The sequence below is a fragment of the Bos indicus x Bos taurus genome, chromosome 2 (assembly GCF_003369695.1).
Source record: "Bos indicus x Bos taurus breed Angus x Brahman F1 hybrid chromosome 2, Bos_hybrid_MaternalHap_v2.0, whole genome shotgun sequence".
NCBI classification, from domain to species: domain Eukaryota; kingdom Metazoa; phylum Chordata; class Mammalia; order Artiodactyla; family Bovidae; genus Bos; species Bos indicus x Bos taurus.
Window position 1 is genome coordinate 129499111 of NC_040077.1, and position 19237 is coordinate 129518347.

The 19237-nt window shown below is 51.6% G+C and overlaps 1 protein-coding gene across 1 annotated transcript; it reads left to right on the forward strand.

Moving 5' to 3' along the window:
* Window positions 1–665: 665 nt before the first annotated feature.
* LACTBL1 (lactamase beta like 1) lies at window positions 666–18718 on the forward strand. The gene is made up of 8 exons (XM_027524326.1): window positions 666–867; window positions 1309–1380; window positions 3037–3172; window positions 5652–5761; window positions 9638–9795; window positions 11260–11498; window positions 14993–15098; window positions 16605–18718. The coding sequence occupies exons 2-8, from the start codon at window positions 1360–1362 to the stop codon at window positions 17584–17586; spliced, it is 1752 nt and encodes a 583-aa protein (XP_027380127.1). The 5' UTR covers window positions 666–867; window positions 1309–1359; the 3' UTR covers window positions 17587–18718.
* The last annotated feature ends 519 nt before the right edge of the window (window positions 18719–19237 follow it).

The following is a 19237-nucleotide window of genomic DNA, read 5'->3' on the forward strand; positions in this document are numbered from 1 at the left end:
CTTTGACGGAACCCTTCCTAGGGGCCAGGTTCTGGGCTACCTCCTTTGCACACACATATTACAGTTTAATCCTCACAATAACATAGACATCATACCCATTTTATAGATGGAAAAACAAAGAGGGCCCCAAGGTAGTTACAGAACTGGGATTTGAACAGAGTTATGTGAACATGTATGGACTTCGCAGGTGACTCAGCCATAAAGAATCCACCTGCCATTGCAGGAGGTGAGATTCGACCCCTGGGTTGAGAATATCTCCTAAAGAAGGAAATGACAACCCACTCCAATATTCTTACCTGGAAAATCCCATGGACAGAGGAGCCCGGTGCTACAGTCCATGGGGTGGCCAAGAGTCAGACATAACTGAGCAACTGAGCACACATACACACAAATGAATATGTAACAGCGAGGCTGACCCCAGTGGTCTTCAAACTGTGTTCCTCGGAGCCCAAGGTTCCTCAGAGGTCGCTGGAGGGGCTGGTGTGGGTGATGGCAGTTCTGGGAGGCCCTAGGGTCGAGTCGAGGCTGTTTCCTGGCAGTTCCCATCGGCTTTCCTCCCTACACGGGGCTGGGCAGACACTCCTCTTGGAGAGAGCATTCCTGGGCCCGGAGCATTTCGGGTCACGTGGTGCCACGCAGTCTCCCTGACAGATGTGCCCCCCTCCCCGCTGCTCGGGGACCCCAGAAACTAATCCCCTTGGCGTGTGACACACGGAGGGATTAGTGCCGGGAAATCGGAGCCACATCTGGCAGCCTCCGGGGAGCCGGCAGGGAGCTTATGCAGGGCCACCCTCGTACCCAGGAACACGGGGGCTCCGGGAGGCGCAGGTCGGAGCTGCCCCGTCCTCCTGAGCCTGCCAGGAGAGGGTGAGTCGGGGGCAAGCCCCAAGGGCTCTGACAAGGCTTGTTTCTGAGGCTTGAAGCGGGAGGAGGAGCTGGAGGTAGAGACAGTGGCAGGGAGAGCGACCGACTGTCCCGGATCCCCCCGGACGGAAGGGGTTTGGGGCTTTCGTGCTGAAATCAGGACAGACGGGGCAGGCCTAGGCAACCAGGGTTTTCCCTGAGTTTGTTTCCCCTTGCCTTTGAAGCGGAGCTTCATAAAATGGGGACGCAGTCCTTGCCCTGGAAAGCCTCGTAGTGTTGGTGGGCGGGGGAGACAACGTGGGAGAAGTATTCATGTCTGGAAACCGCGAGGGCTCCTGGGTCTTCATCTTCCCTCCTCGTCTTCTGGCATTCCTCCGGCTCCCTCTTCTTTTTCAGCCTCTAGGAACTCTCTTCTCTCCACTGACTCAATTTCCCCACTCACAGGGTCTCCTGGACTATAGATCTGACTCCTCAAGGGCTGGAATCTTTGACGCCATGGAGAGACTGAAGAACCAGGTGAGGCATAGCCCCACAAAACCTTGCTCATAAATCACCCCTACATCACCTTCCTTGTCATCACTCACATTTCTAGAGTTTGCACGGCAGGCCGGGAACCGTTTCACATGTTTTCTGGGTATTAACTTATCAAATTCTCAAAACAAACCAGAAATGGAGCCTCCTATTTTTCCTGTCTCAGGGGCCCTGGCTGGAGTGTCCCCAACTCAGTCCCAACCACCTGTTCAATGAAACTTTCCTCCTGCTCCCACCCTGAGGCCGAGCTCAGCGGCATCTCAGAGCCCCCAGAGCCCTGTGGCATGATCTGTTTACATCTCTTTCCCAGAGGAATGATTATAACAACATCAGCTACGACGTTTACCATTTTTTAGACGAGTCCTTTCCTTCCTGTAACTGCAGTTTGCCCACCTGGAATTAAGAAGTTTCAACGAATGCTTGCGAAGGCTCGTCAAGAACTTTGGTTGAGTAGCTCTGCACCTAGCTGTGTGACTCTGGGCAAGTCACTTAACTTCTCTGAGCCTCATCTGTGATGTCAGGGCACTAAGGGCATCTGCCTCAACAGGGCAGTGCGATATGCCTCTGAAAAGGCTTGGCACAGTGCCTGCAGCACTAACTGGAAGTGTTTCCAGGAGACTAAGTTTGCCTTGAGGGACATGTAGCTCTTCCTGGGGCCTGGTCACTGCACACAGTGACTCCTTAGATTCCTTCCCACCTCCCCACCAGGCCTCTTCCTCACCCTCTGTGTGTCTTCAGGCCTTGGTCTCATCTTACAACCCCTGTGTCCTGCCCTCGCCCACCTCCCAAGCATGTCTCGGCCCCCACGCTTGTCTGAGGGGAAGGCCCCTGTTTCTCTGACCCTCACCCTTCCTTGAGCTCTCCAGGCAGGTCCCTTTTCACTGCAACGTTTTAAAAAATATTTATTTCTATTTATTTGGCTGCACTGGGTCTCAGTTGCAGCACACAGGTTCTTTCAGTTGCGGCATGTGGGATTTAGTTCCCCAACTAGGGATCGAACCCTATCGCACTGATAATCGTAGAACAACTGCTGTCCTAGAGAGAGAGCTGGATTTGCACTGCAGTGGAGGCTTAGGCTGAGTGCCCTTGGAGGGACCTGGGTGAAGAGAGCTGGGGAAGGCTTCATGGAGGAGGTGGCATTTCAGCTGGTCTTAGATATCTCGCTAAATACATAGGAGAGAGGGGGCATGCCCAGCAGAGGAAACAGTCGAGGCACAGGCATGGAGGTCTGTGGGGCAGAACTGTCGGAGGGGCCGAACTGGGGAGGTGCTTGGTTTTACAGGTGCGAAACTCACCCCAAGCTGTAGGCTCACCTGATGTCTGGGTGGACCTAAGGTATAGGACTCATTTGAAAAGACCCTGATGCTGGGAAAGATTGAGGGCAGGAGGAGAAGGGGACGACAGAGGATGAGATAGCTGGATGGTATCACTGACTCAATGGACGTAAGTTTCGGTAGACTCTGGGAGTTGGTGATGGACAGGGAGGCCTGGCGCGCTGTGGTTCACAGGGTTGCAAAGAGTCGGACATGACTGAGCAACTGAACTGAACTGAAGGCATAGGAAGGGCCAGGCCGGGGGAGTCCCTCTCTCCTCCCTGTTGCTGACCCCCTGTGTGGGCCTGATTTGCCCTTCCCCTTCCAGGCTGGCCGGCAGCTCAGTCTGCTGAAGGTGAAGAAGAAGTGGCTCTTGCCGGCTTCCTGCAGCTTTTTCTTCGTCCTCTCTGCGCTCATGACTGGCTGCTTCCTTTGGCAGTATTACCTCCCCAAGCTGAAGAGCGGTGAGTGCCAAGCCTCCTTGAGTTGCTCCCCGTCCCTGGAGGTCCCTGTGGGCTTTGGGCTGCCACTGCTGATCTGAGGGAGGACCACAGATTCAGACTCAGGAGCTCTGGCCTCCATGCGGACTCTAGCGCTCATGAACTGTGCACCTTTGGGCCGGTCTTGTGCTCCTTCTGTGCCTCGATGCCCTTCTGTGTAACCTGAGGATCCTAATGCCCCTGGGGTTTTCTTAAACCACCGACTCTGGGGGGCTGCATAAAACTCAGGGTCCGCCCTCCCATAAAGTGTAGTTTCTCTTGCTCTGCCTTTAGCCCCCAGGGTGGAATCTCCAGGCTCTACCTCCCTTTAAAGGCACTCCTCCAGCTTCAGCTAAGACCCTGGGAGGAACATGTGCCGGTGTACGGGGACAGCAGCTGCCATTTCTTGACTCTGCATCCTGGGCTGGTTAAGGCTCAGCAAATGAACCTCCAGGGCAGGTAACACCCTGGCCCTCTGTTGCTATAGCAACCCCTGGGCCCATCGGCCTGCTGGGATCCCGGATGGTCCAGAGTCCCAGGTCTCTGCTGCAGCTGGGGAGAATGTCTCTCTCTGTTTCTCTGAGTCATCCTGTGTTACAGATGCCAATGGCTCAACAAGGTGGCCTGGGCTCCCAGAATCCTGCAGATTTTTGCAGAAATGCCTCCTTTTATTTTCCTGCCAGCTTCTTCCTCTCCCAGCCAACCCTTTCTTTCTAGAGTAAATTCCTTTATCAAGGGCTTCTTAGTCCCTCTAGCAAACAGTCCCCGAGTGGGTAGGTTGGCCTGTTCTCCAGGGCCGTGCTTCTCAAACTATCAAACTACCAATCTGTGGCAGACCAGCCTTATGAAATAAATTAAAAAATGAATTATATTAGGGAAATAAGTGAAAAAGAAAGACTGCAAAATAGAAGCCCAGGTTTTCAGTAATTAGTTTCAACATTCACAAGATTACTCTGAGAAACTGCTATAAAAGTTTCTAAATGTTTTCTTTCCAATTTTGTATGTAATTTGTCACAAATGGGAAACAGTTTATGGAACTCTCCTGGGTCCACTAACTACAGTGATCTGCGTCCTCATCCTCACATAGGCATCACCTGAGAGGTTGTTATTAATAACAATGTGGATGAAGTTGTTGAGAGATCTTCTGAGGGTTTGTGATTTTCCTGCTTGGGACCCTGTCATCTGATGCTGGGTAACAAACCACCTAAACCCACTGGCTTCAAACAGAGTGATTGATCATTTCTCATGATTCTATGGGCTGGCTGGCAGTTCTCCTGCTGGTCTAACCTGGGTTCTCCAATGCAAGCAAGTTCTGTGGACCTCTCCCCCATGTGGATTTTCCCTCTCAAGGTCGCTATCCCAGGCTTGTCCACGAGAGGGAAGTGTTCCAAAGCAGCAAAGGCGGATTAAGGTCTAGCTTTGGGAGGTGCACAATCAATTCAACCTCATTCTTTCGGCCAAAACAAGTCACGCAGCCCCTCTGATTCAGGAAGTGGGAGGGTCTCAAGAGCTTGTGGCCACAGTGAACCTCCATCAGGGAGCCTTCTCCCAGTTCTGGGTGGTCTTGGGAGGCAGTGGAAGGTTTATTTAAGTGAACCTTTTTTATTTTTGAAGCACCTCACCAGACACAAGACCTGCTGGCACATTTTTTAAAAAATAATTTTTATTGTTTTTGGCTGCGTTACACAGTCTACAGAATCTTCGTTCCCCAATCAGGGCTCGAACCTGCGCCCCCTGCAGTGGAAGTGCAAGCTTAACCACTGGACCACCAGGGAAGTCCCTGGAAGGTTTAGGAAAAGGTGGTTCTTATACTCTTGGGGGGTTCTCACAATCTTAGCACCCCACACCGTCCTTAAAGGATGCGGGGAGGTCTGGGGGCCGTAGAGATGGTCTCAAGCCTGAATCCTGTCCTGCCAACTTCCATACCTTCCCTCTGAGGGTGTAAGGAAGCATACGCCAGGACAAAAGCAGAATGGGACTCAAACCCAGATGCCCGGATGCACTGCTCTGGGGATGGAATGAGTCCAGGTAGTTTAAGCCTGGAGCCTCAGCAGGGACCTGAATCCACTTCTCCATTCAGATATATAATCAGAGCTGCAGAAAGGGGAACAGATAGAGATGTTGCTATGGCTGCCCCTCAGAGGTGGGACCTAAGTATACAGAGGGAGGAGGCTGGACATATGAGACAGAAGGGCTGCCAATGGGCACCTGTGGCCTGACTTGTCTCTCGAAGGCCAAGCCGCAGGTGGTGAGTGTGGGACTGTGCTGTCTCCTCCCAGGCAGGCTCTGCCCTTTGCTCTTGACTGCCCAGTGCTGGTACCTTGTGGTGAGGGGGTGCCAGCTTGGAGGGCTGGCCCTAGGGCATGAGCCTGCCTGACACTTGCTGCCACCTTCCCCTCTCCTCAACGATGACCCCTAGACTCCTGATCTCTGTCCTTCACTCATTTTGTGATGTTCCCTCCAGGTTCCTTGGGACCAGAGGTGACCTCTGCCCCCGTGAGGATGTGTCCCCAGCACCCTGAGCCTGTGCCCCTGGCCCACCCCCTCCCCGTGTTGAAGGAGGCCCTGGAAAAGGTCAGTGATGGCCCAGGAGAGAACTGACCGTGTGGGCTAGGCCAGGCTGGGGAGGGAGGGCACACCCTCTGCACTGGGGTTGCATCCATTATTCAACATACAATTCTCGAGCACTCGTTCTGTCCTACATACCAGTGTTATGGCAGAAAGAAGACACTGTCCTGCTCTGAAGGAGCTACTAGTCTGGAGTGAGGAGAACAGTCAATATAATAAACATTTATCACAAGAGCAAGAGTGAGGACAGGGCAAGTTTAGGGGTCACAGGACTTGGAGTCACAGAAGGCTTCTGGAGGAAGTGGTGTCTAAACTGAGAGCTGAGCAGGTAGGAGATACCCAGAGGATATGTGTGTATATAGTAAGGGAGCTTGGGGGTGTGAAGGGTGTGCTCCAGATAGAGGGAACAGCATGTGCAAAGGCCCAGAGGCAGCAGAATCAGTATGAGACACATGTAGAGAATTACGAGGAAATTCAGTTTATTGGGGGCCATACATGGCGGTGGAGAAAGATGAGGTGGGGAGGATCACAGAGCCATTGTAATATGATTAAAGACGCTCCATGAAATTAAAAGACGCTTGCTCCTTGGAAAAAAAGCTATGACAAACCTGCTGCTGCTGCTAAGTCGCTTCAGTCGTGTCCAACTCTGTGCGACCCCACAGACGGCAGCCCACCAGGCTCCCCTGTCCCTGGGATTCTCCAGGCAAGAACACTGGAGTGGGTTGCCATTTCCTTCTCCAATGCATGAAAGTGAAAAGTGGAAGTGAAGTTGCTCAGTCGTGTCTGACTCTTCTCGACCCCATGGACTGAAGCCTACCAGGCTCCTCCATCCATGGGATTTTCTAGGCAAAAGTACTGGAGTGGGGTGCCATTGCCTTCTCCGATGACAAACCTAGACAGTGTATTAAAAAGTAGAGACGTCGCTTTGCCGACAAAGGTCCATCTAGTCAAAGCTATGGCTTTTCCAGTAGTCATGTATAGATGTGAGAGTTGGACCATAAAGAAGTCTGAGCACCAAAGAATTGATGCTTTCTAATTGTGGGGCTGGAAAAGACTCTTGAGAGTTCCTTGGACTGCAAGGAGATCAAACCAGTCGGTCCTAAAGGAAATCAACCCTGAATTCTCATTGGAAGGACTGATGCTGAAGCTGAAGCTACAATATTTTGGCCACCTGATGTGAAGAGCCAACTCATTGGAAAAGACCTTGATGCTGGGAAAGATGGAAGGCAAAAGGAGAAGGGGGTGGCAGAGGATGAGATAGATAGCATCACCGACTCAATAGACATGAATTTGAGCAAACTCTGGGAGATAGTGAAGGACAGGGGAGCCTGGTGTGCTGCAGTCCTTGGGGTCGTAAAGAGTTGGACACAACTCAGCAACTGAACAAGAACAAGAACAACCCCACATTACACTTACCATTGCAGGATGGCCGACACTAGAGGGCGCTGTCAGTCAGGTCTAGTCTGTGCCTTCGAGACCCCACTCACTGGGGTCACACATCTTCAAGCAGTCAGTTCAGTTGCTCAGTCGTGTCCACTCTTTGTGACCCCATGGACTGCAGCACGCCAGGCCTCCCTGTCCATCACCAACTCCCGGAGCTTGCTCAAACTCATGTCCATCCAGTCGGTGATGCCATCCAACTATCTCATCCTCTGTCGTCCCCTTTTCCTCCTGCCCTTCATTCTTTCCCAGCATCAGGGTATTTTCCAATGAGTCAGCATTTCGCATCAGGTGGCCAAAGTATTGGAGCTTCAGCTTCAGCATCATCCTTCTGACGAATATTCAGGAGTGATTTCCTTTACGATTGACTAGTTTGATCTCACCTTAACAGACATAAAGATCAGAAAGTGGAATCTAGAAAAATGATACAGACGAACTAATTTGCAAAGCAGAAATAGAGACATAGACTTTGAGTACAAACCAAACATGTGGATACCAAGGAGGATAAAGGGGATGGGATGAACAGGGAGACTGGCATTGGCATGTATACTCTACTATGTGTAAAATAGATAAGTAGTGAAAACCTACTGTATAGCACAGGGAACTCTACTCAGTGCTCTGCGGTGACCTAAATGGGAAGGAAATGCAAAAAAGAGGGAGTATATGTACACATATGGAGAAGGACATGGCAACCCACTCCAGTGTTCTTGCCTGGAGAATCCCAGGGACGGGGGAGCCTGGTGGGCTGCCGTCTATGGGGTCACACAGAGTCGGACACGACTGAAGTGACTTAGCAGCAGCAGCATGTATAGGTATGGCTGATTCACTTTGCTGTACTGCAGAAACTAACCCAACATTGTAAAGCAACTATACCCTAATAAATTTTTTTTTAAAAAAGGAGTGTATATGCAGCAGTCTGGGGGTGGCGGCAATGGGGAAGGGTTTGAAATTCGGTCTGTGGGACAGATGAAGGAAAGGAGGGTGACGTGTTCATGTAAGAGCAGGCGTGGGCCAGCGCGGAGAGACACAATCCCTGCCTGCAAATACACAAGAAGCTTTCGTGAGGGAGACAGAGCAGAAGGCTGCTATTTGCCTCCCAGGGGTGATACTAATTAGAAACAATACAGCAACAATAATAACTGTAGCTGCCTTCTCCTGAGAACCTGGCAAACGCCTTGCAGCATGCTAACTTCCCTTTGTGTTATCTCCTTGTGAAGCCCTAGCCAAAGAGGAGGAAACTGCGGCAAAGTTAGCACAGGTGGAGTTCCCGGGTGGTCCAGTGGTTAAGAATCCGCCTGCCAATGCAGGAGACGTGGTCCAGGAAGACCCCACAGGCCCGGGAGCAACAGAGCCCATGTACCTAGAGCCCATCCTCCCCAACTAGAGAGGCCGCCGCAGCGAGAAGCCAGAGCACCGCAACTAGAGAAAGCCCTCCCGACCACAGGGACCCAGTGCAGCCAAAAATACATAAATTAGAGGAAAAGTTAGTCCAGGGGTGGAAACTACAGGTAGACTGAACTCAGTTCAGGAGATGTCAGATCTCTTGGCCAGGAGATGCTGGAATGAGCATGGGGTTCCAATCCCGATTTCCCCCAGCCATGAGCCACTGGGGCAAGTCGCTTCATATCTCAGATTTTCTCACCTGTAAAGTGGGGCGGAAATCAGCACTGACTTACTGTGAGGATTAAGCGAGACAAGGTATGAACATCATTTTGTATTGTGTCTTGACACATTCTAAATGTCCAATAAGTGTTAGCAGTTAATCATCATTAAACTTCATCACCGAAAATAATGAAGTATTAATATTTCCAACAAATGTTCAAAGAGAGCATTAGGGGCCCTCTACAAATACTGAATTCGCCAATGCTAGGGGTCAGACGAGGCTTTTGCTGTTGTTTAGTTGCTGAGTTGTATCCGACTCCTTGTGACTCCATGGACTGCTCTGTCCATGGGATTTCCCAAGAATACTGGAGTGGGTTGCCATTTTCTTCTCCAGGGGATCTTTCTGACCCAGGGCTCGAACCCACATCTCCTGCACTGCAGGCAGATTCTTTACTGCTGAGCCACCAGGGAAAGCCCTGGATGAGGCCTACTGAAGGCTTTCTAGGGCATCAGACAAGGGTTTGGTTAGATCAGTGGTCTTAACCCCTCCTTCCTCTTATATATTTCCAAGGAAATGTTTCTTTGAACGAAAATGTTATGAGGAAACTTTACATACAAAACAGATTCCAGGGGATCTGCTCTGATTTCAGCTGAGTGGTGGCCAACCCCACGGGACATAGTTTGACAGCCTGAGGTCTGGAGGCTCACTGGGGCTCCCTTCCAGCCACTGGCAGGGAGAACAGAGGGGAGCGAGACAGGGCGTGCTGTGTACAGGGGGTGGAAGGGCCCGGTGGGGAGAAGGACACGTGTGCTCTAAGCCGCCCGCTCCTCTCTCCCCAGGTGGGCCGGATCCTCCGCCAGGCCCTGTCTGCCCCGGGCCTGGCTGCCATGTCTGCAGTTGTCATCCACAATGACACCGTGCTCTGGACTGGGAACTTTGGGAAGAAGAATGGTTCAGACCCAGCTTCTGGGCCCCCCAACGAGTACACCATGTACCGGTCAGCTGGGGGACCACCAGGGTCTGTGGCGGGGCCGAGGGATGGGACGACGAGGGGCACTTGGGAGGCAGGAGGACTCATGAGAATTATGACTGGGTGAGGGGGCGCGGATCTGAGCTACCAGGGCCCTTTCTTAAGCCTTGGCAATTTCATAGATGAGGAGACTGAGGTCCAGAGTGGACCAGTGAGTGCCTAACATCACACCACAGGGTAACAGGTCAGGAAGGAATCCCTTCTGGAGAGTCCTTAGCCCCAAAGCTCCCAAACTAGAAAAGACCCCCTTGTGTTCCACCCTACCCCACTCTATGCGACACAAAGGAGCTGTAACCAGTTCCTGGGTCCTCCAGCCAGGTTTCCGACAGCCAGCAGCAGTGGCCCGGATGGAAGCAACATGGGACACACCCTCAGTCTCCCCCCCACCCAGTGCTGCCTGTGGGATCCTCGGCCCTCACGGTGTGAAGTGAATACATTCGCTGCCAGGGATACTTGTGAGGGTTCCAGGGGTTCCAGTCAGGCTGCAGCTGCTATGTGCCAGCCAGGGGGCAACAATTATATTTGCTATCACCTACTGAGGGCTTCTCTGTAGCTTAGTGATAAAGAATCTGCTTGCCAAGCAGAAGACATGGGTTTGGTCCCTGGGTCAGGAAGATCCCATTGAGAAGGAAATGGCAATCCACTCCAGTATTCTTGTCTGGGAAATCCCACGGACACAGGAGCCTAGTGGGTTACAGTCCATAGCGTCGCAGGTCGGACACGACTGAGCGACTAGACAAAAAGAAATCACCTACTGGGCACTTACTACCTGCCAGGTATGTTGCTAAGTACCTTGCATGCATAATCTTGTTCAAACCTTTCTAAAATCCATGAAACAAGACAATGAAATTACATCTCAGAAAAGTCTAGTATTTTTTTCTAAGGCAACTCAGCTGGCGAGAGACAGAGGTATGATCCCAACCCGGGTCTGTCCCAGAGTGGGGAGTTCCTGGTGAGGGCCTGGTGTCGGGGAGATGCTCATGGTGTCCATCTGGCCCTGCCTCATTGCCTGTGCTATGTTCTCAAGCATCTCGATGGCATTCCACAGAGGCTTGTGGATTTCCACCTGAGACGGTGAATAAGAGTGGGCTCAGTGCTTTCCTGGGCTTGTCAGCTGGCTCAGTGGGTAAAGAATCTGGCTGCAACGCAGGAGATGCAGAAGACACACGTTTGATCCCTGGGTCAGGAAGATCCCCTGGTGGAGGGCATGGCAACCCACCCCAGTATTCTTGCCTGGAGAATCCCATGGAGAGAGGAGCCTGGCAGGCTACAGCCCATGGGGTCACAAAGAGATGCGACTGAAGCGGCTGAGCTCACATACACACAACGCTTTCCTGATTATACCAGAAAGTCGGAGGCTGCGGGTACAGGGTGGAGGTGGGTTGTGGAGCCAATGATGCCCACTGAACCCTTGTGCCTCTCATTGTCCAGAATCTCCAGTGTCTCCAAGATCTTTCCTGTCCTGATGCTGTACCGCCTATGGGAAGAGGGCATCGTGGCCTCTCTAGATGACCCTCTGGAGCGGTATGCCAGCGCTTTCACCATTAACAACCCATTGGGTATGGCATCAGCCTCCCAACAAAGGAGTCTGGTGGATGGGCTGGAGGAGGTGGGCCCAGCCCCAAGGCCTTCACCCGTCACCCTCCGAAGGATGGCCAGCCAGCTGTCAGGTGAGTGGCTCTGAACTTGATCTGCTGCTGCTGCTGCTAAGTCACTTCAGTAGTGTCTGACTCTGTGTGACCACATAGATGGCAGCCCACCAGGCTCCCCCGTCCCTGGGATTCTCCAGGCAAGAACACTGGAGTGGGTTGCCATTTCCTTCTCCCATGCATAAAAGTGAAAAGTGAAAATGAAGTCGCTTAGTTGTGTCTGACTCTTCGCGACCCCGTGGACTACAGCCTACCAGGCTCCTCCGTCCATGGGATTTTCCAGGCAAGAGTACTGGAGCAGAGTTGCCATTGCCTTTTCCAATGATCTAGCTTAGCCCAAACCATTTCAGGTGGGGGCACCAAGAAGCATGTTCTCACCCAGCCAGGCTGGGCCCACTCTCTGCTCTGTTTCCACGTGTAATGTACATATCATACAACATATATACATATACACATATATTATGTGTGTGTGTCTATGTATATATATGAATGTGCATCACGTATCTTTGGAAGGAAAGTAGAAATTAAACCATTGGTTTGCCTCCAGGGAGAGGAACTTGGTGGCTGGGGAGAAGAGGCGGGGGGGGGGGACATTTTTCATTGTATACCCTTTGGTGTCTTTGGGATTTTGAATCATGTAAATGAATTATTTATTAAAAACTACATAAAATGAATAATGATAAAAGATGTCCTAACAAGACAAGATGAAGTCTCTACGGTGGAAGGGCAAGGGCAGGCTGGGATGCTCGAAGACAAAAGCCAGTGGATAGGAATTGGGGAGGAATGGGTGGGAGGGAGTCTGTGATCTGTGGCGACTGCCCCAGCCAAGGGGAGAAGGCAGGCACCACTTAAACCACCCCAAAATGCCTTCTATTGTTCAAATTTTTAGGCATCAACCCATCTAGATGGTGGGAATGCATCACAAGTGCCTACTAGTTCATCATTTGACAAAGTGTGTTCAGGCCTGAGGTCTCAATCTATGGACATGGCTGGTTTTCATTCCCATTAGCAGAGGGTGAACCTGAGGCTCAGTCAGAGAATGGAACCTCCTGAAATTGCCTAGGCAGGAGAGGATCGGGGAGGGTGGCCCAGTGGCTAAGGGGACAAGCACTGAAATTCCAACTCTGCCTCCTAGCTGTGTGATCTAGGGCAAGTCATGTAACCTCTCTGAGCCTTGTTTTTCTCCTCTGTAAAATGACTAGTTCGTGCTATTTTGGGGAATTAAGTGTGCTAATGAATGTCAAGCACTTAGCTGACAGCAGGTACTTTTCAAAGTAGCTCTGGTTATTACAGTCAGGGGTAAACCTAGGTTTATTGGGGCCTGATGCAATTTGGGGGTCCTTTTAAAAAATATTCCTGATAGCTCAGTTGGTAAAGAATCTGCCTGCAATGCAGGAGACTCCGGTTCGATTCCTGGGTCAAGAAGATCTGCTGGAGAAGGGATAGGCTACCCACTCCAGTAAGCTTGGGCTTCCCCTGAGGCTCGGCTGGTAAAGAATCTGCCCGCAATGCGGGAGACCTGGGTTCGATCCCTGGGTTGGGAAGATCCCCTGGAGAAGGACAAGTCTAACCCAATTCCAGTATTCTGGCCTGGAGAAATCCCTGGACTGTATAGTCCATGTGGTCATGAAGAGTGGGACACAACTGAGCGACTTTCACTTTCACAATATTATAAATTCAAACTTAGATACAGGCCTTGGAAGGGGTCAGGCTTTTGCTCCATGAACCTCCTGTTAAATCCACGCCTGGTTATAACCCGAACCTAGGGCTCCCTCTAGGGGTACATTGTGGACTCTTCATCTATAGCCAAGGAACCGAGCACAGGGCTCCATGTTTGCGGTCATTTTAAAAACGCCCTACATGTCTTTTCTCAGTCCCGAAGGGACCAGCTGACCACAGGGCTGCCTGGATAACTTACAGGCTCCCAGTGTCTTTTATGATTGACCTTCACCCTAGTCTGGAGCTTTCTTCCATTCTGAGCTTTTCAGGCATTCTTAGTCAGGCCCTGCAACAACTCCCAGGGAGATCAAGGCAGGTGCTTCAGCCCACTTTACAGTGAGCAAATAGAGGCTCAGAGAGGTAAAGCGCACGGTTTGTGGTCACACAGCAAGAAGTGCTAGAGTCAGCATTTAAACCCAGGACTTGGGACTTCAGCCCCCAGTTGTTCAGGCCAAAAGCCTGGGAGTTAGTTATCCCTGGAACCTCTCACTCTCATACCCTCTATATCCCTTCCAGTACCAAATTCTGTTGGCTCCACTATCAAAATATGTTCAGAACCCAACCCCTACTCACTCGCCCAATCCACCATCATTTAAACATGGACTTTTGCAAGTCTCCTTACATGTTTCTCTGTTTGCCATTGCCCACCCGCCTCCGCCCCCCAGAGTCTGCTGTCACATAGCAGTCAAGCTACCCATAGATGTCAGATTATATCATTGCTCTGCTCAAACGCTTTAGCCCCGTCCCAATTAGAGAAGAGACCAAGTCCTTCTAGTATCCTATAGCACCCTACAGGTCTGGTGCCTGCACCTCCAATCTCTCTTATCTCCAAAGCCTCCCTTTTTCTCACTCCTCTCCAGCCACACTGGCTGTTTCCTGCTGATCCTCAAACATTCCCACCTCAGGGCCTTTGCATCTGCCGTTCCCTCTGCCTGAGACATTCTTTCCTCATGAAGTGTGTGAGACCTCTTCCAGGTCTCACCTGCTCAAGGGTTGCTTTCCCTGTGATGCCTTCCTCTGACCACTTTGTATAAAATAACAACCCCTCCTTTCACACATGTAATTATTTCCTCCATAGCACGAGTATTATTTGCTAGTCTGTCTCCTCTGCTAGAATGCAGACTCCGCATGGGCAGGGACTTTGTGTGGCTCACCCGAGTCCCAGCACCCAGAACAGCCTTTGGCACCGAGCAGATGCTTGAACACTATTGCTGAGTGAATGGATGGGAAGAATCCTAATCCTGCGAGCCTTCCCGTATTGTCACATCCAAAATAGAAAACCCCAAGTGGTCAGAGGAGTCAGTTCCACAAGACATATTTGGGCAGCAACGTCAAACACTTTAAGGAATCAAAGGTCTACGGTTGATGACAATCATGCTCAGCATTTTATTTCACTGAAGCCTTACACCAGCCCCGTGATGGGAATTATTTCCGTTCTGTTACAGATGAGGGGACTCTGGCTCAGAGAGGTTAAGTGGCTTGCCCAACAAAACACTGGCAGGGGACTTCCCTGGTGGTCCAGTGGTTAAGACTCCATACTTGCATTGCAGGGGCATAGGTTCGATCCCTGGTTGGGGAACTAAGGATCCCACATGCTGCATAGTGCAGAAACAACAACAACAACCCAAAGGACACAAAACACGGGCAGGATTAGAGTCCATGCTAGAGGCTTTTTTTTTTAAAGCTAATTTTATCGTTATCTTTCAACCCATGGAAGGTGGGGGAGGGGTGCACCCAGGGCCCCCCCTATCCCACCCTCAGCTGACCCAGCAAATCTGACCGTGGTTCCTCCCTAGGGCTGCCCCGAAGGCTCCGCTCCACTTCGCTGTTGTGGAGGGGCAGCACCCAGGAGGCCCTGAGCCTGCTCAAGGACGATGTGCTGGTGGCGGATCCAGGAACCAGGTGAGGGGTGAGCCCTGATGCCCCGCCAATGCCAGGAACCTTACAAGGGCACACACTCGTCCTGGGAGACAGCCCGTGTAACCATATCCTAGATGGTCAGAGCCAGGAAAGACCTCAGGGATGACTGACAACTCCTGTTCCACATTTGGGGAGACTGAGGTCCATGGACGGATGGCAGAGCAAGGCAGTGGGGGAGCCGGGCCCAGATCCAGCTCTGTTTGAATCTCAAATTCTTTCAATGAATCAACTCAACATTTATTGAGCACCAACTCTGTGCTTAGAATGTGCAAACCTGAGAAACAGCAGCGAACGGATCCACTTGGTGCCTCCTCATGGAGTTTGCATTTTTGCCAGTGAACATTCTTATTGCTAAACAGATAAACAACATAAATACAGCTTTTTCCAAGTGCTGGAAAATAAACGGGATGCTGATGGGATAGGGAGTGGAAAGCTGGGATAGCCACTGAACACAGAAGCTGGGCTCCTGGAGCAGTGGGGCTGTGAGCTGGACAGAGGACAGGGGGCACTCGCCTGCCTCAGATGCCCCCTTCTGGACCCTGGGCAAGTGCCCTTTTTCCAAATTTGCCCCTCTGCTTCTCCAAATCCTGAACCTCAGGGCACACCTCTCTTACGGAAGAAAGGATCTAAGACTTAGCCGTCTGTAGGCTAGAGTCCTCCTTCCAGCTCTGACACTAACTTCCTGAGCAACCTTGGAGGAAGCATCTGCTTCTGTGAACTTCACTTCTCTTATCTGCAAAAAAAAAAGAGCCTGGACTAGAGTTCAGGAATGTCTAATAGTATCTGTGCATTTTCACCCATTCCTGTGCCTTCCTGAGGCACTGTTTTAGAGATTCTGAAACAGCATCTGCTCTGGGAAAGAAAGTGACGTGAAGTCGTTCAGTCGTGTCCGACTCTTTGTGACCCCATGAACTGTAGCCCACCAGGCTCCTCCGTCCCTGGGATTTTCCAGACAAGGATACTGGAGTGGGTTGCCCTTTGGGAAAGAAAAGCGACTCCCTATTGATTATTGGTGTCTGCCATGGCTGGGAAGAAGGCGGTGAGATCTTGCCCCCTAGTTGCTATCCTTGAGCTACATGATCACTATCGTTACTTGCGCCACCCAATCCCAGCAATCCGAGGCTCATTTTCCTGATAAAGTAAATTATACTAATGTGTAAAGTAGATTTGTTTTACCACTTTCCCAGGTGCACTGCTAAGCCTAGGTCTCTGCCAATCTGCTGTGTGACCCTGGGCAATTCTCTGCCTCTCTCTGGGCCTTCCTCTTTCTGGAAGGAAGAATAAATACTGAGCTGTATTCAATGATCTCTGAAGTCTCTGCTAGGTCTGACCATCTCCGATGCCGTGAAGCGGGTTCCTTTCCTGTCCACCCGATGAAATGAAACTTGGAAGGCTTTTCAGACAATCCGAGCAGGTGGGAAGGGGTTATCTGGGGCCTGACGATGCCCATCCTAGGCTGCAGGCCAGCTTCCACCCTTCCTCTTCCAGGTGCCACTATAGCACGCTGGCCTTCTCGCTTCTGGCCCACGTCCTGGCAGCCCACACCGTCCAGGGTGACTACCAGCGCTGGATCTTGGAGAAGGTGCTGGAGCCATTGGGAATGGCAGACACGGGCTTCGACCTGACGCCTCCTGTGCGTGCCCGGTTGGCAGTGGGCTTTTATGGCAGTGGGCGGCTGGCACCTCTGTACGACCTGGGCTGGTACCGGCCGTCGGGCCAGATGTACTCCACCACCGCTGACCTGGCCAAGCTGGCCATGGTGCTCCTGGGAGGTGGGCCCCAGCGGCTCCTACGGCCAGACGCGTCCAAGACGCTGCTGGCGCCACTGCTGGCCTGCCCGGGCGCCTACTTCGCCAACGAGACGGGCACGCCATGGGAGTTCCACGCGCAGCGCGGCTACCGCGTGGTGCGCAAGGACGGCGAGCTGGACGGCTACGCTGCCACCTTCTCCCTGGTGCCGCCGCTGCGCCTGGGTCTCACGCTGCTCCTGGCCGGGCCGCGGCCGCCCGGGCCTGACCTCGTGGCGCAGGCCTACGACGTGCTGCTGCCGGCCATGGAGAGGGCCCTGCGGGGGGCCGAGCTCAGCCCGGCGCCGCCGCCCAGCACGCGCCCCTTCACCGGCTACTTCACCTTCTCTAACTTGACCTTCTACGACGTGCGCCCCGGGCCGGCGGGCGAGCTGCGCCTGCGCCAGTTCGGGCCCCGCGTGGAGGCGCTGGTGCCCGCCGCGTTCCGCACGCTCACGCTGCGCCACGTGCGCGGCCGCGTCTTCCAGCTGCACGTGGCCCGCGAGTTCCCGTGCGCCCTGCCGCTCGGCGACTCCTGGCTGTCCCTGGAGGCCCAGCACGGGCAGCTGGTCAACTTCTACCCCTTGGACCGCCACGGGCTGTCCCCGGGCTTCGACGTGCCGGGCCTCAACACGTACAGGGTGTTGCGGCTGTCGCACAAGCCGGTATTCAAGACCCAGTGACCCTGGACTCCGTTTTCCCTGCTGTTGCCTCCCAGCTGTCCAACCTAGTTTTGCAAAGTAAGGCTGCATGAAGGTTTGCTGGAGAACCCGAGGAGTTGGCAGCGTGGGGTAGGGCAGTGCCCCTCAACGTTGTGGTTCGTGGACCACCGCCGCTCGCCAGCTGTTAAGTTATCCGTGGGAGAGGAAGAGTTAGGTAAGCATTTAGAAACTGTAATAGCGAGTTGACAGAGTACTTTTGTGTGTGTGTGGAATCTGAGACAGAGTATCATTGTATCTTTTAAAAATCAACCTTATAGAGTTATACTTTTATGTAAAAGGAAATGAACACATTACCAGGGCACAGTTTGATTTTGACGGATATGTATACCCTTCCCCACAGTCAAGATAATAGAAAATTTTCATCACTCGCCCAAACATCCCTCCTGCTGCTTTGCAGCCAGCTTCCTTCCCTGCTCCCAGCCCTGGGCAACTACTGATCGACTCTGTCACTTTACATTAGTTTTAGCCTGGAATTTCGTGTAAGTGGAATCGCAGAGGGTACTCTTTCGTGTCTGCCTGCTTTCGCTCAGCAGGATGTGTTCGAGGTTCATTCATGTCTTTGTGTATATCAATATTTTGCTTTTTTCATTGCTGAATGGTGTTGGGTTGTACAGATACGCCACAATTGGTTTATCCTTTCATCTTTCGATGGGTATTTGGGTTGTTTCTAGATTGGGGCTTTATGAAACAGCATTCCTGTATAAGTCTGTTTTTGTGAATACATGGTTTCGTATCTCTTGGGTAAATACCTAGGTGTGACTGCCATGCAGTTTTATAAAGCACTGGTACCGTTTTATGTTCCCACCGGCGATGTCTCCACATCTTTGCTACCACTTAGCACTGTCAGCCTTTTCAGTCTTAGTCACGCTAGTGGTAGTAGCTGTGAAGTCTTCTCTCACCGTAGTTTTAATTGCATTGTATTTATCACATTGTAAAAGTTCTCTAAATGTTGTGGATAGAAGTCCTTTGTCAGATACAAATATTGCAAAGATTTTCTCCCAGTCTTTGGCTTGCGTTTTCCTTTTCCTAATGATGTCTTTTGAAGAGCAGAAGTTATAAAATTTTAATAAATTTTATGCCTGATGAATCTGAATGCATACAGAATCTGGGCTTGCCTTTCCTTTTAACAATTAAGCATTTACTTTTGAGAAAATTGTAGAGTCACACGCAGTTGTAAGAAATAATCAGCGTACTCTTCACCCAGTTTTCTCCCATGGAAACATCTGGCATAACTAGGGTTCAGTATCACATGCAAGGTATTGACATTGATGCCATCAAGATACAGAGCCTTTCCATCAGCTCAAGAATCCCTCCTGTTGCCGTTTCTGCTCACATCCACTTGTTTACCAGTGCACCCTGCCCTTAACGCCTGGCGACCCCGGCAACATTTCTGTAATTTTGTCACCTCAGGAATATTATATAACAGGAAATAGAGATGCAGAGGTAGAGAATGGAAGTGTGGACCCAGCAGGGGAAGGAGAGAGTGGGACAAACTGAGAGAGGGGCATTGACATAGATACACCACCGTGTATGAACTAGCTGGTGGGAAGCTGCTGCTTACAGCACAGGGAGCTCTGCTCAGTGCTCTGTGATGACCTAGAGGGTGGGATGG